The 25,783-nt window shown below is 42.0% G+C and overlaps 6 protein-coding genes across 6 annotated transcripts; 1 reads left to right on the top strand and 5 right to left on the bottom strand.

Moving 5' to 3' along the window:
• Positions 1-3,702: 3,702 nt before the first annotated feature.
• Positions 3,703-6,203, bottom strand: MELLADRAFT_100921 (uncharacterized protein; the record flags this gene model as incomplete). The annotated part of the gene is made up of 9 exons (XM_007403423.1): positions 3,703-3,817; positions 4,052-4,144; positions 4,236-4,263; positions 4,322-4,446; positions 4,731-5,011; positions 5,163-5,390; positions 5,681-5,906; positions 5,976-6,101; positions 6,148-6,203. The coding sequence occupies 9 exons, from the start codon at positions 6,201-6,203 to the stop codon at positions 3,703-3,705; spliced, it is 1,278 nt and encodes a 425-aa protein (XP_007403485.1).
• A 2,423-nt stretch (positions 6,204-8,626) lies between these two features.
• Positions 8,627-9,969, bottom strand: MELLADRAFT_76210 (Hypothetical protein; the record flags this gene model as incomplete). The annotated part of the gene is made up of 4 exons (XM_007403422.1): positions 8,627-9,059; positions 9,141-9,246; positions 9,420-9,487; positions 9,581-9,969. 4 exons carry the CDS (start codon positions 9,664-9,666, stop codon positions 8,957-8,959), a joined length of 363 nt encoding a protein of 120 aa, XP_007403484.1.
• A 2,275-nt stretch (positions 9,970-12,244) lies between these two features.
• On the top strand, positions 12,245-14,735 carry MELLADRAFT_76209 (La ribonucleoprotein; the record flags this gene model as incomplete). The annotated part of the gene is made up of 5 exons (XM_007404128.1): positions 12,245-12,516; positions 12,609-13,290; positions 13,367-13,763; positions 13,845-14,016; positions 14,098-14,735. 5 exons carry the CDS (start codon positions 12,372-12,374, stop codon positions 14,490-14,492), a joined length of 1,791 nt encoding a protein of 596 aa, XP_007404190.1.
• Positions 14,736-15,496: 761 nt separating this feature from the next.
• On the bottom strand, positions 15,497-18,974 carry MELLADRAFT_41372 (mitochondrial aconitate hydratase; the record flags this gene model as incomplete). Its single annotated transcript, XM_007403421.1, has 10 exons — positions 15,497-16,042; positions 16,123-16,233; positions 16,306-16,488; positions 16,561-16,957; positions 17,025-17,360; positions 17,469-17,788; positions 17,876-18,329; positions 18,412-18,520; positions 18,605-18,711; positions 18,790-18,974. 10 exons carry the CDS (start codon positions 18,865-18,867, stop codon positions 15,783-15,785), a joined length of 2,355 nt encoding a protein of 784 aa, XP_007403483.1.
• A 386-nt stretch (positions 18,975-19,360) lies between these two features.
• MELLADRAFT_70366 (uncharacterized protein) lies at positions 19,361-20,627 on the bottom strand (the record flags this gene model as incomplete). Its single annotated transcript, XM_007403420.1, has 2 exons — positions 19,361-20,399; positions 20,490-20,627. One exon carries the CDS (start codon positions 20,385-20,387, stop codon positions 19,953-19,955), a length of 435 nt encoding a protein of 144 aa, XP_007403482.1.
• Positions 20,628-22,095: 1,468 nt separating this feature from the next.
• On the bottom strand, positions 22,096-24,385 carry MELLADRAFT_100916 (uncharacterized protein; the record flags this gene model as incomplete). Its single annotated transcript, XM_007403419.1, has 6 exons — positions 22,096-22,253; positions 22,427-23,068; positions 23,130-23,201; positions 23,293-23,839; positions 24,222-24,250; positions 24,313-24,385. The coding sequence occupies 6 exons, from the start codon at positions 24,383-24,385 to the stop codon at positions 22,096-22,098; spliced, it is 1,521 nt and encodes a 506-aa protein (XP_007403481.1).
• Positions 24,386-25,783: the final 1,398 nt, after the last annotated feature.

The following is a 25,783-nucleotide window of genomic DNA, read 5'->3' as shown; positions in this document are numbered from 1 at the left end:
TTCCAAAGGACTCTTCTACAGAGAACTTTGCATAACTGGAAATGATTGGGCATTGGTCAAGGTGTTGAACAATGTTACAGAGGTAAGTCATTTGATTTGTCAGTTGTATCAGTTGTATCTGACATCAAACATTAAAATAAATCATGAAATATTGTTTTACAGCGAAATCTGCACATAGAAGGTGATAAGACAACCACAGGTATCATATTTATAGAGTAACAGCTTATCAAGGAATCTCTATTGGCTAAAGCAGGCAGCTCACCTTACAAAAGTATCAAAGACATGATTGGAGTCATGCTCAAGAAGCTTGATGGCTATAAAAAAGAGGTATTCAATTGTGATGTGGTTATTCTATCAAATATCCTAAACCCATCATCACAACTAGGTGTCTTTACAAAGTGCTTTATGGACAAAGTTCCCTGTGTGGAGGCTTTATGTAAATCAGTATCTGAAGTTGTCAAATCTGATGTCCAAACTGACCAAGAGCCACAGCTTGAATATTTGTCTCCAAAAGATCAGTCATCTTCTCACCCATTGTACAACTCATTGAAATTCAACCCAAAGACTCATGCACAGAATACCAACAAGACCAAGATCCAAAGGTATGCAGACATGGATCCAGGTGTTATATTGGAGGGTAAGATAGTGCCAAGTCGCTCAGATGTCCCTAGGGCAAAAAAACACAAGTTATACACCTTGTACAATTCCCAGTAGCACGTCAATGTGCACACACAAAGGGATTTGAAAAAACCAACAAAGAAAGGTTTCTGCAGTTTTGTTGGATTTCAGTGACAATCTCAGCACCCCTTTGTTGACCTTGCCTTCTGAGCACCTGGACAAAGGAATCAGTCTTTAGATGCAAAGACCTCTTCAAAGCATCTATCATCCCTCTATGAATTGTTTTTGGTGTGTGCACATTGATGTGCTACCAGAAAACTTACACAGTGATATAGTGGAGCAGAGCACTTGAATTCATAGTTTTTGTGCACTACACTACCAAATATAGGGAATAAAGTGGAGCGGCTCAGCGTAGCATCTCACATCACTAGTCAAGCTACCCCCCACACACAAAATTGCTTACAAAGGGAAAAAAGAGGTCATCTTTTTGTGGGATGCCCCATTGTATTTAACACAGTTGATGAGCCAAAATGTATCATTTTGGCCCTATTTCTGCATGATCTTGTGTTTCGGCTCAGAAAATGCATTAAATGTAATCAGTATCCTCATGGGAAAATACATCTTTGTTTCCTGTGTTATGCCATTCAGTTGTGATGACAGTAAATTTTACGCTGAGGTATGTCCCACACTGTACAACAACATCCTTGAAATTATGGTACTCCCATACCGTCAGGTCTCAATAGAGCAATGTGGTTGCAGTGAAAATTATGATCACACCACAACTTGACCACAGTCACTGCAACAAAACCTGTATCTGCTACATTAGGGGTTCTCAAAGTTGGCCCGGTTTCAAGAAAATCCAGTTGACCCGGTTGCTTTTTGGCAGTAACCTTGTGTATTGAGTTGTCTTTTTTTGACAGATCACAGCCAAAAAGTCAACTGGGTCAACCGGGTTTTTACAAACCGGGTCTACTTTGAGAACCCCTATTGACAACAGGGACATACCAAATTCTGTAATATCTGCAGCCTTTTTTGGTTTTTTGGTGCACCACACACCATGTCATCCTTGTTTTTCATTGAAAGGGGTCTCAACATCCCAAATTGGTAATTTTCCCCTGAATAGTGGAAGCAATTGTTGGCTAAAAAATGAAGAGTCTATAAAGTCACTACCCGCTCTTTCTCTAAATATCTTCATTCATCTCCATATCTTCATTCTGAAAATTTTTCAGCCTTCTACTAGTAGTAGTACCAATACTCACCCATTTTTATTATTATTATTATCTTGTGCTCCTGTCAACATTACCTTTACAATGGATGGTCCTGGAATCCCAGCTGGCTAGATTTGCTTTTTCCTGTCATTTTTTTATCCAGAAGTATTTCTATCAAAAGATATTGTCCTGATCTTGAGAGATTCTGGTTCAATTTCTGGAATTTCTGGCTTTCTTTTCCAGATGGGCTGAGATCATTCTGGTGTGTGAATCAACATCAATAATCTGTTCAGTTTTCACTACATTGGTTTTACGTAATTGATACCTTTCTGATCTACCTTCCAATACAAGTGTATATATCTGTCATTTTATTGGTCAAGACTGCAACAATGTCTGGATCCCTGGCATCAAAATTAGTGATTTGGGGTTTCATCACCTCAAAATAATAAAAGTTTTTTGTTTCATAATTCATTCTTGTAAGATGATATGGGTGCATCTCTGAAAGCATTTTATGCAATAATTCTAAACACAGAAATACCCAGCTCAGAACTGGGTTACATGATGAAAATCTAGTGAAAGGTAATTCCACTTTACTGACCATTTTCAGCAGCTCTTGGTAATGGAAGGTTTTCATCTGAATATTCTTCAGTAATCTTGTTAAGATCTGGGCATTGGAATTTGTGATGTTATTGAATTGATGCAGTTCCTTCTTGCAATGAATAGTCAATGTGTCCACCAAATATGTCCTGGTAATTGTGATTTCTGAAAAGAACATGTCCAATTGCCCAGAGTATGAGCCACAACTTTAGAGGAAACAAAGACTTAGAGAACATGACCCATGATTCTTTGACTGGGAAATAGTCTTCAGGAGAAGGAGAGAGAAAATTTCAATATCTGGATCAATGTGTTCAATAATTTGGACAGTCCTATCAACTATGTTGAGTCATTGGCAATGGTGAGTTTTGCCTCACAAGTTTACATAAGCCCAACTCTTATGTGCCAAAAGTTGTGAACCATGGAGATCAATATTGATTTGACTGCTTGTTAATCACATCCTGGAACAATTGAACACTTAGAAATTATTGATACAAAGTCTTCTACCAGTGCAATGAATCAATACATGATGTTAAATTGTGTTCTGGTAAATGAACTGCTCCAAGTTGAGTGTTGCCACAGTTGGCAACTATAATTACCCAAATTCAGTTTGCCACTGTTCAAAACTGGACTGAACAGAATTGCATTGCATTTTTTTGTTGTTTTCCATGTCACACAACACTGGTGACTTCAATATAACAAGAAGGTGATGATTCCTTGTGCTCTCCTTCATATGTATAAACATAACCTTAATGCTGGAAAAGCATCATGGGGAGCTTTGATATTTGGTTTGAGTTTTGCCAGCAACAAGATATGCATGGGGCAGTGCAATTTCAAATACCCAGCTGCAAGGCAGTGGCAAATGCCAAACTTTTCACAATGCCATGTATCTCTGGTATTTGCCCTGGTCATTCAAATACCTGAGGCCATATCAGTATTTTGGGGCACAAAACCCTCCTGCAAATGAGATTTTGTTGTCAATCTCCTGAAGTAATGCTTCAAGCCTTCTGTTTGGCTCTTGGCTCACACCTACAAAAATGTGTTACACCAAGAGCACTTGCAGACTTCTCTACAGGGAAAACACTCAGCACAGGTTTCATGTTTCTTGCATTCAGAGCTGGTGTCTGAAAGCTGAGTGTTGGCTTCACAAGAACAAAAGACCCTAGAAAAGGTTATCTCTTGCTGTGAGTAGCCATGCATATATTGTTTGTGTCCCACTAGACTCCCAAAAATAATGGTCATGAAGGTGCATGTACAAAAAATCCCTGTATCAAAAGAAAGGTCAATGTACAATAGCCCATAAAAAGCTCATCCAGCTAGCAAGAATAAGCATTAGTGCCAAAGTGAGACCAATATGACCGCGTAAGACCGTTCCACGTGATGGCCTTGTTTCAAGACTGTGGTGATTTGTAGATGTGAGAAAGTGTAGACCAGCAAAGAGAATGGCCAATAGGAACTCAATCGAGTTAAGGAAGATGAAAAACTTGACAAGTCGAACCATTAGGACAGTCCGATCCTCGGACTTGTGGCTCAGAATTGCTCCTGCCATCTAAGGAAGGTTCAGATGTGATGAATAGGCAGGGGATGGATCAAGGAAAGATTAGTTATTTGGGGATGAGGGAAATTTGAACAATGTAGCAGGATGAGGACTCAGCACAGTTTGAGATACAGTTGAGCCAGCCATCTCAATAGCCTTATGGATCCCCAAAGCTGTACTAAAATGTCTGAGAAAAATTCACACAACATTATCAAAGATGTTTGCGAGGTTTTAAGAAGCCTACACATTACATCGTATTCGAAGATGATTGAACGAACTCATTCTTGATGATTTTCGGTAGAACAGCTACAAGGAGAAGGGGAGCAGAGCCTCGCCCGATTGAAAACCAGATCATTGCGCCTACCTGCCCAAATGTTTCCCTCATCTTTGAGGTAGCAAGAATTAGAAGTGTCGCTAGCGTGCAGAGAGACCCCAGCCACAGAAGGACCGACGGTGAGGTGTAGCGAGGATAGTGGTCCAGGAAGTAGCCTAGTGTAGGATAAATCTGTACGAGATTAGGCTATCAGGTAAGGTGTCTCTCCTGGTACGGCAGTAGGATAAGGAATAAGTCGCATACGAATAAAGGTGTAAAAAGTAGCAGCGAAGAAACCCTTGAAGCTTCCTTTGCTGAGGAGCCAAAGAGTGTAGATAAGATGTCACTGAGATTAAGGAACAAAACAAGATAAAGATCAAACTTGGCATCTGTCCGTACCGGATAGCGGTAGATCCCATCACTGCCTTTTATCCTTAGGAGAGAAGGAGAAGGTGCGCACGTTGACAAATGTATGAAGGGGAACCATAGTGCCCCACACAGCGCACAGAGTGAGATATAGAGCCAAAACTGGTCTCCGAAAGATATGATTTCTTTCAATCTTACTATTGATCTGGGCGAAGGAAGAGGTGCCCGGGTCCGCGAGGCATGCGATATCTGAGCAAATGTTATGGCTGATAGAACCGAGCCCAGACAAAGTCCCAATGAAACGGCAAAAGGTAAACTCAGACCCCATTTAGAGCTAGATAATGGGACTGCAATGATGGAAGCTACCCAAGAAGCCTATGTATGATTTTGAAGACAAGAGGAATCAGCCAACACGTGTATCCGGGCCCAAACTGCCAATGGCCATGGCAAGGAGCAAAAATGATGCGTGTGGGTTCCAATCACCCATACAAGTTTGGGGAAGCAAACTCAAAGTACAATGACGCACCAATTTACCAAGTAATAAACTCAGTCCCATTGATTTTCCCCTTATACCCTTGCCGAAATGAGCAAGAATAATGGATTCTTGAACAATAGCTACAGGGCTGATACCAAGGCCAGTGACAAAGTATCCCAAAAGCATCCCACTGGATAATTCTTGAAGGGCCGATAGACAGACAATCAGTTGGCCCAGTGCAATGACCGAAGTACATAGCAATGCGGATTTTGCAAGGCCCTACCATATTCAGAACAATAATGAATCACTTTATGCTCAAAGATAGCTCTGAGGAGAGACACGCTCAGAAAGATCGAAGTGGGATAATTGAGCGATCCCATCATGAGGGTGACAAACCAGACGGGGCACAATGAATCCAATTAACGGTGTGATTGAGTTGATAACTTGAAAAGACGACAATAGTGCTGTTGAGAGATCGTGGTATATCAACACTACGTTCTCAAAGCCTTTATTTGATGACGATAAAGCTTCCTATGAGTATGTAGCAAAATGTTTGTCCATTGGCTGACCTGCAAAAACTGTCTCCGATACTTGGAGATTGTGCATAATCTCGGCTTTGAGCGGTCCCAGGAGATAAGAAGCACTGATTGATACTCTTGGACGTCAGCGATATGTTGGGTGATCTGGTATCGCTCAGCCCGGATTGGCTCACAAATGACTTCAGCAATTCCAGGACGAAGCAAATTTTGACATGAGTTGAATAATTCCATTTCTGGGTCACGGTATTGTAAAATACTAGACAAGACGAACCATCCAAAAGATAGAAAACCAGTTGCAATGATCCCTACCACCGCGCTACTCAACTCCCCGGCGGTCTCGTCATCTGGCAATGCATTCGGATCAGGTGAAACTATAATACCACTTTGAGATGAGTGAAGGATAAGAGGTGTGCTTTCTGATTGATGTTCTTCCTCTGGCATTGCTTGTGAACTGAGAAGTTTCCCGAAAATGACGTAGATCAAGATGTATGCGCTACATAGCGACTTCACAGACAAAGATACCAGCAGAAGCCAAAAGCATGCTCAGAGACATTTCACACACATGTAACCCAATGGACATATGTCACTACCTCCTATCTCTCATTGCAAAGCCCCTGAGGAAGGCTTATGGTAGCTCTCAATACTGACCTGACTATACCTTTTGGTCATTCAGCACTTTGGAGAGTATGTATGCGTTTTGGAACTATCATGAGCTTTGATGTAACTTCAGAGTTTATCAAAGAACACCATATATGCAGTCGAATCTCCAAACATGTAATCTATCCCAAGTCTTCCTTTTGAATCACAATTGACTTGAGAAAAGAGAAAAGGACACTGCACTTCTTGTTGAACAACTAATGCATTCCAAGAACGTGGCCCATATTACACCTCAGTGTCAAGCTTAGCTATACACTGATACAGCACCAAAATTCTTCAATGGATAGTTGAATGTCTTGAGGGGAAACTCACTGAGGGGATATAAATACTTTATCATACCCAAAAACACCCTTACAGTATTATACCCCCAATAATGAAGCTACCTAAGAGATCTATCTATCTGGCCACCAGTGGGGTTCTGTTGAAGCAATTCTGCGGCCTCAAAATTGTACCATCTCTTATGTCAGGAGATATATGCTTTAAAACCTAGAGCTTGTCTCAGGATATGATATTTGTCAGGATGTTGGGCTGCAGACAGGACCTGAGCTGCATGGAAGTGGGAATGACCATTTTTGAGACAGGTCCATCCCTATCTACCTCAAAGGCACTTTGGAGAACTCTAAGACTAGAGCTTGGTCTTTGGAGAAAAGTCACGAGCAGTTAATTAAAAAGAAAAGACACCAAATGTTGGGTTCCTGGACCAAATGTGAGTAGAGTTTTGGTCCAAGTTTTAAGCCAGCTCAAACCTCAAGGTTCTGTTAGCTCTCGTCACAGTAATGGCTGGCTTGTTAAAGTTGGTAACTTATGATCTCTTGCTGTGTCGGTCAAAGCAGATATTCGCGTGTAAATTGCCAAGGGTCACTCAATGACCCCCGTGACAACATCAGATACTCATTTTGAAAAGTTCTGAGGCAACAGAAAAACTTTCCAGCTTTCTCCCAATAGTGTCTCAGTATCACCTTCAAAGATGCCCAGGATTCTAGGATTCCAAGCAGTTATCCTCCAATGAAACTGTCCAAGAATGGTGGGACTCAAGGCACTGATGGGCTTTGGATGATCCTGTTGGGTCCATGCGGTATCAAAGGATAACTGAAAGACTACTTTTTCCTAAGATCCAATGCAGCAAGCCAAATGAATGTAATCTCCAGTCTCAGGTTAATGTCCTGGTTGAATTCTTGGTCAAACCCCTTGTCTACTGTTTTCTAAATGTCATTAGCAGCATCACTGCCCACATGATTGTGTCAGAAGCCACTAGAAATGCTGGTATCCCAACAGAAGAATAAACAAAGGGCATAATCTGAGCCTTAGACTTGCTTTTGACTCATGACAATCACCTGGATCAATGTCTTAGGTACCCTTCACCTCAGGGATGCCATCCTGGAACACCTCAGATGGTGGTGTGTGATACAATGATGGTGAAAGTGTTTCTTGATAAGTTTGGTGTGCCTTGGCAATGTGGACAGATTGTAAGTTTTTTGAGATGGTCAAAAGTTGACATCTTACATCTTTGGGTGCTTGAGGGCACGGAATGCATGTCAGGAGGATTCCTTACTCAACAAAAGCAGTGGATATATATATATAGGTATGTTCACATGATTTCTCATAAGATTCTTGGCACTAGGCATAGGATGTGGGTGTGGCCCAAAAAGCATGAAAGAGGTACAAGCCCAGAATTCAACTAAGAATATTGGAGCGCACCCACAGCCTGAGTGATATATCAAAAGCTACAACATGGGTTTTATAACAATTGAAGGTTTAGCCCACATGTCTTTGGCCTTTGATTCATCTGTAGTAGTTATAAGGTTGTTGAACAAGTGCAACAGCTTTGATAGATTTTTGCTCTTGTACTTTAAGTTCACAGGCGCATTCCATTTGATGTCATTGTTCTTGCTTTGGTCTTTGAGATACTCAATCTTCGTGGTTATGGGCTACTTTAAGTTGATTGTTCACTATGCTTCTGCGGTTTTTTGGGCGTTTGAAAGTATCCTCTCCTTTCGTGATTGGCTGAAACAAGATTTGATTTTACAAATTCGATAGACCCGGAATTGAACCACCTGATCTCGCTCACTTACCCTGAACGCGGGTGGGCCACTCTTCCTGTGTGAAAAGACAAGCGTCTTGCAAAGTGTCACATCTCCAAGACCGTAGTGATTGGTCCAGTCAGAAAAGACCTCAATATACCAACAATGGATAACAAACAAGCGAAAAGCGACCGGTTTGAAGTATCAGGGACGCTGCGCCTTGTTGTGCGTTCATGGGATTGTTACACGGAAGAACGATGGGAGAGATAAATGTCGACACAAGGGTTAAGCTGTACTTGTCTGCCGTCCAGTAACGATCTCATTCCCTAGTTCATACAGTCCCAACCTACAATGGGAACATACAATATGATTGGAGATAGAACAATCATCCCAGTGAATATTTTGGGTGAAAAGCAAGCTAATGCGAACGGTATGGTCAAAGGAGCCCTGCGAGGCAGATATAACTAATGGCCAGTCCGACTACGGTAAAGATAAAGCTTCTCGGTATGAGGAAGGATGATGAGGCAGAAGGTAAAGAAGGTCGATTCCGCTATAATATGGTGGTTAAGAAACTTTACTTTGGACAAATCTAACACATCCGAAGGTAAGAAGCGATTGCACAGGGAACTCATTTGTCGTCTGCTTCCTCGTCTTCATCCTCGTCATGACTGTCCTCATCATCCTCCAAGTCTTTGCTCTCGTCTCCCACAACAACATCCTCATCATCCTCGCTAGAATAACACAAAGTGAAGAGCGAAGTCAGTCAATCGAAGTCAAGTGGTTAGATCGGACGAAGTGTTAAAAAGGCTTACTCATCCTCATCCACACCCTCGTCGGCGATCTTGGTGAAATCAATCTTCTTTCCACGTGTTCGGGCGCCACTAATGATGTTACTCTCATCGATCTCGGCTAAGTCGTCTGAAAATCGAACAAAAGAAAGAGGAAGACGCGTCAAAAGATAAACAAGAGACTGAATATGGGATATAAGCAATTAAAACCCAGAAACTATCGTAGCGAGCGCTTGTTGATATCAATCAGGCTTGAACATGACATAGAGAATGAGGATAGACGGAGTGATATTCAGCTCATACCTTCATCATCATCATCAAAGTCTCCACCCTCGCCTTGAGGTGGGACATCGGAGTCCATTGATTTGTTTCTTCGTTAAATAATAAAGAGACAATAAAAACAAGAGACAGGCAGGTCAACAAGTGCAGAGTATGGTTTTGAAAGAGGAGGAGGATGTATGCACTTCTTCGCGTCCGGAACAGCAGCTGATTCTTCTCCGGCGCGTTTGCTTGATGGGTCAGATGATTTGACGCTTGTTGAATCAGTCATTTTGATGGAGTAAGTTCTGAGTGTATGAAGCGACGAGAGAAAGATTGCTAGTTCAGCGATAATAATGAGTTATGAAGACAAGGGGATAAATCAAAGCTTCAGAGAATGGGGTTCTAAAGGATATTTTGCCCTTGAAGTGAAGTCTTTATACTTTTGATGTGAATATGTGTGATTCTTGAGTTGAATTTTAAATGTGTGGCAATGGAAAGAGTGGGAGACAATTCAAACGGTCTTGGTGATGGTGAACAAAGAAGTCGGTGAGATCGTTTGAAAGTGTAAACTGGTGTTCAAGGGAAAGATTTCAAAACTCTCAAGGTGTGTGGTTACCAAAAATATCCCCATGACCAATCGTCATTAATGCGCTTCATGCATCCCCCGCTGTACCGAAGTTTTCGCTGGTACCGCGCCGGCGCGGCTTCATGGAAACCTATGGAATATTCAATTTTCAAATCGAATGAGTCACCAAAACCCTTTCCTTGGAGGTGAACTGGACCATGGCGCGAGACTCTTGCTCATTGTCTGACATCGTCATCAAGACAACGACCAACCGTGTCACGCGTCGTTGAGCTGAAAATTGGAAAAGAATTGCAAGTGTCCCCCCACTACGCATACAACATGTATGCTCAGCGGTCAACACCGGAAACGGAACGCAGCAATATTTGAGTGATTGTTGCGTTGCGGAGCCCCCACTATGCACCCAAGCGCTACCAAAACACTAAATACAATAAAAAAACCCTCACAAGGTATTGCAGTGGTGAAATTGCTAGGTGTTAAAGCGCTACATATGGCCCTATTGAGCTCAAGCTGATATTTCCAGTGATCTTTGAACAAGTAGAATAGTTGTCAATCAGCCATCACTGGGATATAGGAGTCACTTGCAAAGATCAGGCGTTGATGATACGGATGAAAGAAGTTGTATGTCACTGTGACTCACCAATCTTATAACTTACGCCAAGTACACCTGGGCCCGCATTGCAGATGTACTCGCTCATGGCGGGATACACGAGGGTCACGAGTCACGACGCAAAAGATGGCGAGCCAGAAGTGATTCATAAAGATGACAATAAAGTTGTGGGAAGCAGGAGATAGGGAATGTCTCTTTTTCTCGAGGAAATAGAGGTGTATTTCATAGCTTGACATTGTCCTATTCGCCCCCGCTTGTTTGCATGAATCACATATATCGCTCTGTGGGATATCCAGAGAGAATCACCTTTAGCAAGCTTGACTATGTAAATCAACTCGCTCTGCTCTACCGAGCTCTCGTTTAATCAAATCTGCACTTGGACCGACTCTCCTGCTGATTTATGTCCAACGTAGATGATGCGCACGCGGCCGCGTAACAGGGGAATTTCAAGCGAGGGCTGATTTCTTAAGAGGTGAATCCGAGTAAAATATTAGCAACGATGGATGATTGCGATTATCGTTGGATAAGATCCATAGAGATGTGGCAATATGCAAAAGACGAAAAATCCTCGTTTCTTTCTAATAAGCTATAGTATACATGGAATGCTCTGCTCTCGATGAGAGCATCCAAGAACTCCTATCAGCTGGTGGATATTGTACAGCTTGGCTGTTTCGGACATGTCTTTCAGATTGACAAGGTTTTCTAATTTTCACTCTTTGCGGCTGTGTTCAATCGTCTTACAATTTCTGATAACAATTGAGATTGCTGGTGTTAGGGCGTCTCACCACTTGAGGAAGCGCTGGATCAAATCATAGGGCATCACGCACGCTACGCTGCATGGTATCCTTTTCAGCTACATATACATACATTTTCAATCTCAGTTGACTGAAGCTTCGATTTCTAAGATCACAAAGCATCTGAACTTGATGGGTCAGCTGAGTGACCAAAGCTGCAAAACTTGTGCCCTGTGAGCCTGGCTGTTTAACTCCGGGTCAAGATTTGAATATATTTTTCTTATTTGTTAAGCTTTCTTTGGGAATTTGAAGGAGAAGCTTTCAGCATCCGCTCTCTACACACGTCTTCCGTCTGAAAGGACTTTAACCAACTCCGAGCAGCCCAAACGCCATTCAGGCAGCTCGAAGCTCAAAAGTTGTTATGTTATACCGACGTAAATATCTTAAAGTTCCATGTCTAACTGGGAGCATTGTTCTAACTGGGAGCATTGTAGGTGGGCCAACGCTGAGAGGAAGCTCAGATTTTAATTCGATGTCCAACTTATCAAGTCGCGCATACAAGCAGCAACCGAGTTTGTATTTCCTTGGTGTGGCTTGGAATGATTTTTCAAGCGCGTGAAGCGTGATTGAGTTCTCCTCCGACGCGTTTGAAATTAGCCGATCCGCTCACGGGTTGAGTCTGAAACTCAATTTGAAAGTTTTGTCTGAAGAACGTTGAGCCCGATTGGTTGAATGAAGTCCAAAAGCAGGTAAGTTTTAACTGATAGCCCTAACCATTTCTCAACTAAAAGCAAAATCATAAAATTTCTGTGGGGGAATGATACGGTGGTACCGAGTTTTGGATATCCGACCGGTTTAAGGGCTCGGTGAAATCCGGTGTTGAAAAAAAATAACAAGGTCGATAAGATTTTGAGTTTCTCTCTGTACCCACAAATAAAAAGCCTCATTACCACTTTTCAATATTTTCTTCAGTCTTCTCACTCTAGGGAATTTTGAAGCGCTTAAACTCCTGAACTCAATACTTTGATATCTTTCAAGAACCGTCATATCTCTTTCCATCAACTGCAATGTCTATCGAAACTACGCAAGAAGTTAAACCTTTAGACTCTGGTACCACTAATGGTGATAGCGATGCAGTAGCTCCAATTACTGGTGCAGTCACCAAGATTGAGGGTGTTGATGAAGAAGACCGGCTAGGAGCTATCAGTCAAGGTGCGTACCACCAAAATTTTGAATTGCCTCTATGCTTGATATACGACGTGTATCTGATCATTGTTTTTGTTTTGAATTAAATGTAATCTCAGTGGAATTTTATTTATCTGATGCCAATCTTCCCTTCGACAAGTTCATGTTCTTTCAAACCAGTCCTCATCTCGATCCGATCAAAGGTCCTACTTTATCACCAGAAGCACGGGCTAAAGCTGAAGCCTATGGACCTGGTTGTTCTCCCGTCCTTTTACAAACCATTGCATCTTTTAAACGCATGAGGCCTTACTCTAGCAAGTTTCCTACTAGCAAATTAGCTCAGATTATGGAATCAGATACAACGGTACCTAAATTATTTGAAGTCATTACAGAAGATCATAATGGTAAACCCACCCCGTTCATCCGTCGAATTCAAAAACTAGAGGAAAAGACCCGAGCCGGTGCTAGTGATCGATGTGTTTATGTCAAAGGATTTTTGAAAGACGAAGACTTAGCCAAAGAAGAACCAAGCGATATTCAAATGAAATTAGAGAAATGGGCTTCACAGTGGGGTAAAGTGGCTGTTTTGAGAATGAGACGTGAAGATCCTAAGAAGAAAGGTGGTGCAAAGTCAGATAAAGATGTAGAAAAAGAAGATAAACCTGAAAAGAAGAGGTGGAAGAACTCAGTCTTCATTGAATACAGGGACGCTGCTAATGCCGAAAAACTCGTTGCCGCCTCGAAACAAGAGTCAGATAAGCCTACATTCGAAGGACGAGCTCTTACGCCGATCATGTTCAAGTAAGCTCAACCAAGCACGTTGAGCCTTGTATCTTATATAGCTGCTAATACGTCCATCATCTGTCCCCGGAATCAGAATCGACTACGTTACGATGAAAGCAAAAGAAATGGGTCTACCTGCCCCCAAGCTCAGCGGTATGCGTCAGGCTTTTGCCGGTATCCAAGGTGGTGCCGTTGGTGGGAATGGTACCTCTTTCAATGCTTTCAGGGAAATGGCTGCTATCGCTGCCGGTGAAAAAGAATACGTCTGCGGCCCATTCTTAAAGTCAAGCGGAAAGGCAACTTCTCAACCTGTTACAATGGTTCACGAGTTCGAATATGAAGGTAATCAAATTCAAGTTGATAAGGAAGGAGTTATGAAAGATCCATCTCAACTGAAGACCTTTCGAGAAAACTTGGTCTTGGGTTTTGAGCTCAAGGGTGAAATTCCAGCTGACTTCAAGCAGGCTCGCGTCAACTTCAAAGAAGTCAAAGTAAGTCTACTACAAACGTGATCTTTGACATTCAAACTTGGTCCCTTAACTCCGTCTTTCGGTTCTTTTTGAATTTTTCAGACTAGCCTAACCGAAGGTGATGTGGTCTGTCAATTCTTACAAATGACAGAGGGTAGCAAAAGTTCAGGCGCCCTCGGATTCTTGAATCCTATCACTGATGAGATCTTGGAGAAAATCAAAGGCAAAGGTCTTCAAGCTGGTGGTCGAGAAATGGAATTCCGCAGATTGAGCTGTGAGTTATGACCCTATTGCTTTTCCCTCGCTATTTAACTGAGTTGTTTCATTCTCTTCGCCTGCCTAATTCAATTCAAAGTGGACGAGCAAAGGGAATACCATTTACAAAGTGCAGCACATATCGCAAAGAGTATGTTTGGTTCACAGGATCGAAACGGCCGAAATGGTAAGCAGGGTGGTGGTGATGACCGAAACGGTCGACGAGATGGTGGCCGGGGTGGTCGAGGTGGTGGTCGAGGCGGTCGAGGCGGTCGAGGTGGAGGAAGAGATAAGCCTCGGGATCGCAATGCTGAGCGAAAAGACGCAGCTGAAGCCGAGTCTGGAGCGGCAAAAGGAAATGGTACAGAAGCTGCTCCTGCTAAGAAGCGAGATGTTGAAGGAAATGTGATCGGTGCGCCTACTACAGGATCAGCTGAGCGAGTTTCAGTTCCTGAGATCGGCCGAGCAGAGAAAAAGTCAAAAGTTGCAGAATGATGAGTGTCATTAATCAAAAACAATCATCATTCTGAATTTATCAAAAGATAATTCTTATTATGTTGAATCTTTGCATACCTGATCTTCCTGCTGAAATGTATATTCAAAAATTATGGCTTCATATCAATTAGACTTGTGTTTTCTTTTGTTTCTGTCTGTTTCTATAATGAATTGTGCGTGGTATCTCACTTTTGGCAATCTAGATCATCTTTGTTATGGCAATCCATTCGTGCTTTCAATGATAATTGGATCTTTAGAGGAATCTGAGCCGGAGGATCATTTTCTTCATCACTTGATGTCCAATGTAGTGTTAAATGAGGTAGTCAGCTTGTTGTACCATGAATGAGACTAATGATGTCTGGATAGTATTATAGCATGCAATGGCAGCAATGGGTCCGGTCACTTCAAAGTTCAGCCCAGCTTTCTCAAGTTCCTTTGGTTGAGAATCAGTAAGCAATATCCACCAACTCAGTAGTTGTACCTACAAGTTTTTCTTAGAATAATAAAAGGGCTCTGGCTTAAACATTCAAGGGCTTCTTAGCTTACCCTATCAGTCTGATAGTAAGAGGCAAAGCTCTGGTACAGTTATATTTGCCATAGGTAAGGGCTATTTCCACAACAGTGGAAGAGTACAAATTAATTGGGGAATTTACCAGCCTCTCAACTTGTGTAGTCCAATCAAACTCAAAAAGTCTGTATTGTTCTACCACTTCATCATCATCATTTGCACATTTTTCCTTTGAAGAACAAAACCCTCTTTCTTTTCAACCAGCTGTTTTTCTAAAGACCAATCAGATTCTATGGCAACAAGGAGAACTACGTATGTTGGGTCTTAAAAACTCCAAGGTGACCTTGGGTGAGATTTACTTGGGTGATGAAGTAATTTATGTATCTCTTCACAACTAAGATCCTGGGTTTGTCAGTAACAGAAAACAAAAGCCATCCCTGACTCTTTCTTTCTATTTTTACTGTTTTTTTTCTACCAAGTGAGTAATTCACACCAAGGCAATCTAATTTGACTCAAATTCATTCATGATTTCATACTATGAGATGATAAAGAAATCTGAGAAAAAAAACAAAAATGATAAGAACAAAAGAGAAAATGAAGATGAAAATGTAAAAAAAACCTTGCCAATATGTCATCTTTTTTTTGCTGTGACCCAACTCCCCCTACCCGCGATTCCCTTTTTGAAAAACAATACCCAACACTTCTCCGATACAATTAAGTATTGGGATTGCCACAAAGAACAACTACAATTAAACCTTTCTAAAACTTCTCTAAGCTCGAATTTACTTCTTCTTTTGTCCCATCAAGTTCAATGCTGAACCAGCCTTGAACCATTCAATTTGACCAGCATTAAAACTATGACTCAATGGAATTCGATCAACACTTCCATCTTTATGTTTGGCTACCATAGTCACTTTACTACCTTCAGCGAGTTCAGTAATACCTTCGAGATCGATTCGATCGTCTGGTTTGACTTTTGAATAATCAGCAGGATCGGTAAAGGTTAGAGGCAACATTCCTTGCTTCTTGCAGTTGGTTTCATCTATGAACAAGTCAAAATATTGTGTACCATCAGTGATTATAATCATATGAGATTTATATAGATTCAAGGACCGGACATACGGATTCGAGCAAATGAGCGAGTGATGATTGCAATACCACCCAAAAACCTGGGTTCAAGTGCGGCATGTTCACGTGAGGATCCCTCACCGTAGTTCTGGTCTCCGATCACACCTGTTGATGATGACGGTTTCATAAATTAGTCTCAGTCGCAAGAGTCACAATTAATTAACCAGAGATACTAACACCACTGGATCCCATGATCACGGTAATATGCTGCGACTTCAGGAACACCTCCCCATTTACCGGTTTCTTGGTTCAAGACCTCATTTGCCTTCCCATTGGCTTCATTGATGGCACCGATTAACATGTTCTGGGAGATGTTCTCAAGATGTCCACGGAACTTCAACCAAGGACCACCGGCCGAGACTGGAAGAAAAATCAGAATACAGAGAAATCAACATCGATTGAAAAACGTGGAATCGGTCAAATCTCACTAACTGTGATCAGTTGTACATTTGCCAGATGCTTTGATGAGCACAGGCATGTTACTTGGGTTCTTTCCATTCCAAGGCTTGAATGGCTTCAATAATTGGAGTCTGTCACTGCTTGGAGAAACAGCAACATTGATAGATGCACGGTCCTCTGGGGGAGCTGAGTATGTGTTTTGACCGGGGTCGTATCCTCGTGGGGGAAGCTCCTTTCCGGATGGGTCGGAGAACTTAAAGGGCTTTCCATCCTTTCCGGTCAGACTATCAGTCAGAGGGTTGAATGTAAGGTCTCCAGCGAAAGCCATGGCGGTGACGAGATCAGGGGAAGCAACAAAGGCGTGCGTTCCAGCGTTGGCATCATTTCGACCAGTGAAGTTACGGTTGTACGAAGTGATGATGGAGTTAACCTGTTATAGAGGATTCCTTAAGTTCACGCAGATACAAAAGTGTTTGGGAGTGTTTGTTTCGACTTACATCACCCTTCTTGATATCCTGACGATCCCATTGACCGATGCAAGGTCCACAAGCATTAGCTAATACGAGACCACCGGCCTTTTCCAAAACTTCCATTTGTCCATCACGTTCGATCGTTGCCCGGATTTGCTCGGAACCGGGGGTGACAGTGTATTTCGATTTGACGGTAAGACCGTGATCAATGGCTTCTTGAGCGATCGAGGCGGATCTTGACATATCCTCATAAGATGAGTTTGTGCAAGAACCGATAAGAGCAACTTTCACTTCTGCTGGCCAACCCTTCTCCTTTACTGTCTTGGCAAAGACTGATAAGGGAGTAGCCAAATCGGGAGTGTACTAAAGAGATTCAACAACAATTTGAGTCAAATCGTCAGTTACTATGATTCAAAGTCCCTTTGACCCAGGAGCGGACGGGGGCAAGCCGCCCAAGCGTAGATAACTCACAGGACCATTGATGTGAGGCTCCAATTCGTTCAAGTTGATCTCGATCACCTGATCGTATTCGGCACCTTCATCTCCTTGTAAGTTGTATTTGAATTGTTCCGCGTACTTGGCAATGTTAGCACGTTTGGTAGCTTTCAAATAATCCGCCATACGGTTGTTGTAGGGAAACATCGAAGTGGTTGCTCCAATCTCGGCACCCATGTTACAGATAGTACCCATTCCTGTGGCAGATAAGGATTCGACACCTGGACCAAAGTATTCAACAATGGCCCCGGTTCCACCCTTGACAGTCAAAACACCGGCAACCTTGAGAATCACATCTACATGAGATGACGTGATATAGTGGGAATTTATCAATTTGTCAGCATCTGCCGATCAGATAGTTAGTAGAGACGGTTTCTGCAGACCTTTGGGAGTAGTCCAGCCGCTGATCTTGCCAGTAAGTTTGACTCCGATCACTTTCGGGCATTTAAGTTCCCACGGCAAGTCAGCCATGACGTCAACAGCGTCAGCACCTCCCACTCCGACTGCGATCATTCCAAGACCTCCGGCATTGGGTGTGTGAGAGTCGGTACCGATCATAAGTCCACCAGGGAAAGCGTAATTCTCAAGGATGATTTGGTGGATGATTCCGGAACCAGGTTGCCAGAATCCGATGCCGTATTTAGCTGTGGCCGTTGCAAGGAAATCGTAGACTTCCTTGTTGATGTTGATCGCTCGGGCAAGATCCTTTGGGCCTCCGGTTTGTGCCTCGATCAGATGGTCACAATGTACGGTGGTCGGGACAGCTACAGTAGGTAGACCGGCTGACATGAATTGAAGTAAGGCCATCTGTGCAGTCGCATCTTGACAGGCTACACGCTAAGGCGACATCATCAAAATCACATTAACGTGTCTTCCAGTGAAATTCTAGTATCGGTCAAGTCACTCGAAATAGGCTCACATCGGGTCGAAGTTTGAGATAAGAAGCACCACGGCGGATATCAGCCTCATGTGGATTGTCAAGATGACCGTAAAGTACTTTCTCCGAGAGGGTCAAAGGTCGGTTCAAACTGAAAAAAAATTGGAGATCCACATCAGTAAGTCTATCACTGGTGTCATATGAAGTGGAAGAGATTCCAGCTGAGAAGACTGACCGTTTTCGTACCACCTGGAGGTTATCTTCAATACGTTGATAGTTGATGAACTTGTCCTGCTCAAAGTTGGACATTGCGACCTTGGTGTCACCGATCCGAGCCGCATGCTTTAGATTGGCAAAGAAAGGTAAGAATGAATGTTAATGATAAACCCGAATGACCAAACCAGGTTCAAAGCAACGTACGGATGCATATGATCGAGCAAGAAGAGTAGATTTGTTGATGTGATTGGAGGCCAATCGGCCAGCCTTGATGGGAAGCATCTTGAACCAAACAAGCTCCACAGTAAAGAGATGAGGTTAAGGAAGACGCGATGAAGAAAAGTGTAAAGTAAGGTAAAGAGGAAATCAGGAAGATGATGTTGAGTTTTGATCAGTCAGTTGGTAGGTTGCTATGGATCAGCTAAGCCTATCACCACTAAATTCAATTCGATCGATTTCTTCCGGCTTACTAAAAACCCGATCGACCGAACACAGCAATCACATGAAAAATAACGGAGCTTCACGGATTGATACCACACCTGTCACAGTTTACGGTCATGAAATCTCTTCTTGACCAATCAGCGCTCTTCAAATTATCGCACTCAAACTTTTCATTTCGCCCTCGAAAAACCGAAATACCAACAAATCAGTTCTTGATGAACAGTCTCGTATCCATTACTGGTTACGGCTAAGACAACGAGAGGGTCGGGGGGATTTTCTTCATGGAGACGACTCTTTTGGCTATCTTCCTAACAACCATAAGTTGATCATCAATGATATTCATTTGTGAATCAATTGCAGCCTTGTACACATATATACCAAGTGCTCTCACTCATCTGCAAACTCAACAATCAGTGAAATACAAAGTCATACGCTCCTTATATGTTTGATTGCTCCTTTTTAGTGACTCATAGTGAGGAAAGCAATGATACATGGTTCATGATGAGTTCAGTATTCCACCTTGCCCTCATTGAAACAATAATCATTTATCGAGCACATGAACAACTTGATTAAGCGAGCTAGTTAAAGTCCAAGGAGCAAATCAGCAGTGTACAAATATTAGAATCAATAGAGCTACAATGAAGGTAATAGAAAAGGTCAAATTGGAGTACCAACATTCAAACCGAAGTCTAGGAAATCGGTCTTCAACAATGAGAATAGATTAAGAGAGAAAAAAAAGACAGATGCATGAGATTGAGAAGAATGAAAATATGTAAGTGATTAGGACTCTTGATGCACAGCAAAAGAAGCACAAATCGAAGCACACAAATCATTATTCAATGAACAAGTCAACAACATGTAGTGTAGATAAAGTCGTAAATCGAATAAACATCCCTAATGAAGGTCAAGTACCGGGTGAAAGGTTGTTATGCTTTCCAATATCTCATATTTGGGTATTTAGCGCTAGTAGTTGGTGCATCTGTAGAGTTGTAGCCGGTGGATGGAACAGCTGGCATCTTGACTTCACCGGCCGCTGGGAAACTTGGAATCTTCATACTACCGGACGTCGTCATACTTGACATCTTCATACCACCTGGCATTGTGAACCGATAGTTGAAACCGCCTGTTTTCCCCTTTGTTTGTACTGTGCTAGAGCTTGCAGAGTTTTCATAGCTTTGATGGGTGGTGGGTATGTTGGAATGATAATTAACCTCTTCATCATCTTGAGAAACGTAAGTCTCTTGCGAATCGTGGACCGAGACTGTTTGTGACGCTGTCTGGACGGATCGGGCTGGGAGGACAGAAGCAATTGCAACATGTAGTAAAGCCATCACGATGAAAACTTGAGCTTTAAGATTCATTATGAAAAGGTTCTGTTCTCAAGAAAAGACCAAAATAAGTACGGGAGTTCGATAGAGCGAAATAAATGCAGCTGAGGCATAGGGAATGGAGGCAGTACTCACGGTAAAATGAGTGACTGATGACAAAGGATTTGACACGTATGTGTTACGGACTAGATCTTTGAGAATGATGAACTGGATGGGTGTGAATTCGGAGTAACAAGGAGACTTTGAAATTGATGCTGAGTGGATTTGAGGGATGAATGTGATGTGAAAGGGGTAACATACGACAACATTTATCTGAGCTCAAATCCTCGGTTCTGCTGCTGTTCATTATCAATAAACAAGACAAGGAAAAAAATTGTGCGTATGTGCTCTTAGTTACTACCGAGCTGCACGTTCGAGTCAATTGGGAAATTATGAGGTGCGTGATGCGGTATGACTTGATCCGGCATTTCCTCAAGCGGTGAGAGTGACTCTGAGCACCAGCAATAATGGCTGTTTTCAGAAATGGGACGATCAAAAACATCCGCAAAGAGTGAAAAACACAGACGCAATGACGAAGAGATTCGAAAGTGGTATAAACGTCATGGATGCCTAATCATCTGTGGTATTTCCGTGCCACTCTTTAATTGTGAGCTGAACTTGCATGTTGGTCGATGAATGTCGTTGCATGTCTTGCAAGCTGTTTGTTTTGCCCAGGCTAGCCTTTTCCATGATCCTGGTGAGCCTAAGGATGTATCATCAGTTGTCTGTGGTGAGCCAGCTCAATAATCTTCTTCAAATCAGCTCTCGGATAGTTGATCTTTCATCTAACTCGTGTCGAAAGTTCTTGGGATGAGCTCACGTATCATCTAAGGCAGAAAATTCACAAAGTCAATGCATGAGAGGTATGATCAAATACAAAAAGGATCAAGCAAAAGGCTGCAGGGGAAGATTGAACCTACATAGGGAAGCTGTGTGTCTGTGCGGCGTGCACTCTTCACTCTTCTGGCAGTTCAATCATAGAAAGGTGTTCAGAATTCTATGCTTCATTTGGGCTGAGGGTAGACCATCTTTCAGACTGACGTGTGTTCATACTTTTAGTGCAGAAATTGAGATTGCCTTGTATCATTCCATTTTCGCGCCCACACGCCGCCATTCTGGCCAGGACGCGCCTAGGCGCACTTCTTAGCAAGAAAATGCTTATTGTGGTTATTGATGATTTGTCACTTATGAATATGTTCAGGTATTTCTTCAAATTTTCCTTCAACATTCCTGTTTTACTCTCACTTGTGGAATATCTTGTTGAGCTCTCTTGCCGCACAGTCATGGAAGAAAGCTGAAACACAGCACATCCAATGCATGGTTTTTCATTGATTTTATCTTAAGACTTATTTGATGACTAATAACACAAATGAAAATCACAAAATCGCCAAAAAAAAAAAACAGCTCAAGAGAGATGACAGGTACACAAAAGAATTTGAAGTGCTAGGATATTCAGTAAGAGAAGATTACATGGAACGGATCTATCGGACACGCTTCCTTTTGGCCGGACGTGAAGATTGATTTTCTGACCAGAAGACATATTGCGTGAATTTCCTGAGCTTGATCGTCTGGCGACAATAGGGACAAGTGTTTTCTCCTTGATTGAGCCAGGGCTTAATTTTGCGAAAGCATCAATTGAATCCAAACAAAAAATCACAAGCGATCAGCTATCTTGTCTTCACTCTAAAGACATCATTTTTATTTACCCTGAGACATTGTTCATGAAAATCGTGCGTTTTTCGTTTGGTACATTGCAACCGAAGAACTCGCTGTCCAACCAGAAAATGCTGCATGCAAATGGAGCATTCATTCTCTTGGTCTTCCTCTCGTGGATCGTCAAATTGAGGTAGTCTTTTGAACCTAAATATATCATCTTGAAGTTTGTTTTCATCACAAAAACATGTCAGCTATCAATAATGTCCCTCTATTTTTCCAAAGGATCTTAACGGTATATCAAAATCCCACAGGAATTATAGAGAAGATTTGGATACGGGCATCAAATTTCTTATATATTAAGATAGGCAAAAGCTCACTTTTGTAGTCCAATTCACTATTCAAATAAGGAACAACTTCATGAGGATTATGTGCACTTGCTTTGTATAATACTCCAAGAATGATATTCTGATCTTCAAGATATTCTTGAATCTTGAAAGGAGATATCCCGTACTGCTGTTCCTGAAAATTATGAATCGCGTGGTTTTGCACTTTGAAAGAGTCGATCACATGTTTGAAATGAGAAAAATCTGCTGGGGTATCCTTTTTGAAAGGCTGCAAGATGTTTGTGATATAAGGATCGTTTGATGCCTTTCGAATGATTCTCAGGATGTCTGCTTTAACTGTTGAAGCCCAGAATCTCTGAGAGTTTGTCTTGAAGAATCCATCAATCGTAAATCGCCATTCAGTATACCTCCTCACATTGACATCATATCTCAACATATGATTGAGGATGTCATAGGCCCAACGTGTTTCTAGACTTAAATCAAGATGTCGACTCCAATGTTCTTCAAATGTAGATACGAATCTCACAGCTTGGTCCTTATCCAGTGGTAATGCTGCTTGAACAAGCATGTCATGTAGCTTCCTACCACTCTGACTCAAGCGGGGTACAATTTTGGTTTTGATTGCTTTCTGCATAGCTGCCAAAAGTTCCGCTCTCTGAAGGGCCTCTATCAGACCTGAAACCCATAAAATTTTACGTTCAGTTATTATTTTGGTACCTGTAGAATGATAACGTACTGATAGGCAATGATGGGAGAGCTTTTGGATTGCACATCCTCTGCGCAATTGGTAGCAGATCAATTCCTTGTCCTAAAATTTGAAGACGAGTCAAAATGAAAATTCAGTACATATCTTTCTCATGAATCATTGAAGGGAAGGCATGAATATAGTCAAGATATACCTCTGATTAGGTGTAGCTCGAAAGCTCCTCGTCTCACGGGTCCCTCTAGAATATCCGTCCTCATTGGCTGCAACTCTCCCCTTGGAAGAGAAGCCTGGAGACCATCAAGGATAGCCAAAGTCCATATCCTCTCCTTTCTTGACAAATCTGCTCGATGTAAAGCATCGAGTGCAGTGTTGATGCATTTTTCTAGATCAGACCCCTTGCGAAAAGCCTCGGCCATTGAAAAATTATCCGGAGAGTCAAAAATGTTTGGCCGAGATGCGCTCTTGAATAGTCGGGGTAAAGTACCCGGAAGTGAGGACTCTAGTGCCGCGGAAACTAGGTCTTTGTATGGCTCAAGATTCCTTGCACTGGGTCTTGGTATTGGTGGGCTTGCGCGATATTCTAACGGTATGTTGCTGGTATCAAGCAGTTCAAAATGTTTTCTTGAATGCAACGTATACGTAGTTGAACTTGACTCTGCAAGATCTCGTTTTTGCTCCATGAAGTAACGGCTTTCCCCAAGGAGGTCGTATTCTATCGAGGACAGGATCGTAAGAGGCAGCTGAAAGAGGCAAATGAAGTATTTCATCTTGATCAGGACGATATCGATCAGAAAGAGGGCGTTACGATTGAAGTCTGGTCAGGGACTTAGTAGCAACTTGGCTTGAACCGCAGCTTTACTTGCAGCATAATCCAGGTCGGAGAACGTATTTACGGCCGACAGCGTGCTTCCACCTAGAGATTCGGCCCAGGAGGCACTTAGAGCAATGCATAAAAAAACCTAGAGAGGTATAACCTGTTTCGACTCACAGCTTACAATTGATATTCAATCAGAACTTAATCAAGTCAACGTTTCAACTTGAGAACATGAATATGAGGATGAGTCAATTCCAACACCGCTCGATATCGAAATTCTTTTTTGGTTCCAAGTCCCATGCGCGTACAATCGATTTTGTGTCCAACACAGCACGAGCTGGATAAAGAATCAAAAGGCAAGATCGTGTGTCAAAGCCTTCACAGGAACAAGCACTTGACCTTTTGAGATCATTTCCGCTTCGTTATAAGAGTTCCCTTTGTTATACTGCTGTCCTGCATATTGCTGTTCCATTATCGTAACTCAACTGTTTGTTCCCTCATATACCATGATCACATGTACAGAGCAAGTTCTAATACTATCATTTGTTTAAGGATTATTGATCCAATCTTATTCATCAATACAAAAAAAGAGATGAAAGATGAAACAGTTCACAAGACAATCTATGCCATATCATCACGAAAAGTCGTCAGCACTAAGCAGGAATTCCCTCTGAATAGGAAGTGTTAGTTAAACGGTATAACACATCTTTTACACAGATGAGATGAGAGTTCGATGTCACGTCGGAGAGGGTGTTATGCCGTGGATCGGATTTCTCATGGTGAAAATCTGGCTTCATCATCTATTGCACAGGGCAAACAATTGCAAAATGCACCCAAAACCATGGCGAGTTTGTTCATCTTTCAAATTTGACGGTGGCTCTAAATACTATTCCAAGAGCTTATTCTCTGAACTCTGATTCAACTGAGCTTGATCACACTGATGGTTCCCCTTGGTGGGGCATAATATTAAGACTATGGGTGGGGATCTGTGTGATATATTACAGTCATTTCGAGAAAGCTTGTCACAAATTCCCCGCCAATTTGCTCGAGTTTGGCGGGCAAAATTGGTCAAGCTTTTGTGAATTGACTGTATGTATTCTAGATTGAGTCTTGGCTGTAATAATAATATTCCCCGCTACTTTCTGGGTGCAGTGTAAACTACAAATTATTATGTCCTTACCTGTCCTTACCAAGGGCAAAGATGGCAACCATCAGTATGATATATGATCTGTGGTTGGTAAACCTAAAACGAGAGTTAAGGTGGCTTTGCTGTTACCTGCATCCACAGTAGTGTTTTTACAACTCATGAAACCATGTATCAATCCAGCAGGTCTTTTGTTACAGAACTCATCTTTCACTTGAACCATGCATCATAGTTTTTGTTTTATAAGGCATGAATATTTATTGTATCAATTTGAGTCTAACAGGGCCCAGGGGTGATGGACAAGATCTGAAAAAAGAGTGTATCATCAGTGAAATCTTGCAATTCCAGAATCATAACCCGAAAATAAAGCAGTCTATGCCCTTTGATTAGAAGATTGATACTCATCAGATCTATACATCAAAAGTGAAATTGATGTATGTATCCCCCTACCTTTTTGCAACATTGCCCCCTGCCTACTTATCAGAGCAAGAACTAAAAGAAGTGTTCCCAAGTCATACTGATATGGCATCAAATTTTGTTGTCAAAATGATAATTGATTTCTGGCAAAACGGGCTAAATAAGCAAGTGGATATCACATCAAATACACACATTTGCCCTTATTTTGTCTTTGTCAATAAAACAAAGAGTGATATGATAGCTTTGAAAAACCACCAAAAAAATATGGTTTCACAGAACTGTCAGCATAATTGGACCGGAGGCCAGTAT

The sequence above is a fragment of the Melampsora larici-populina genome (genome assembly GCF_000204055.1).
Source record: "Melampsora larici-populina 98AG31 unplaced genomic scaffold MELLAscaffold_1, whole genome shotgun sequence".
Lineage (NCBI taxonomy): Eukaryota > Fungi > Basidiomycota > Pucciniomycetes > Pucciniales > Melampsoraceae > Melampsora > Melampsora laricis-populina.
Note: the sequence above shows the minus strand (reverse complement) of the source record. Positions and strands in the feature narration are given on the sequence as shown.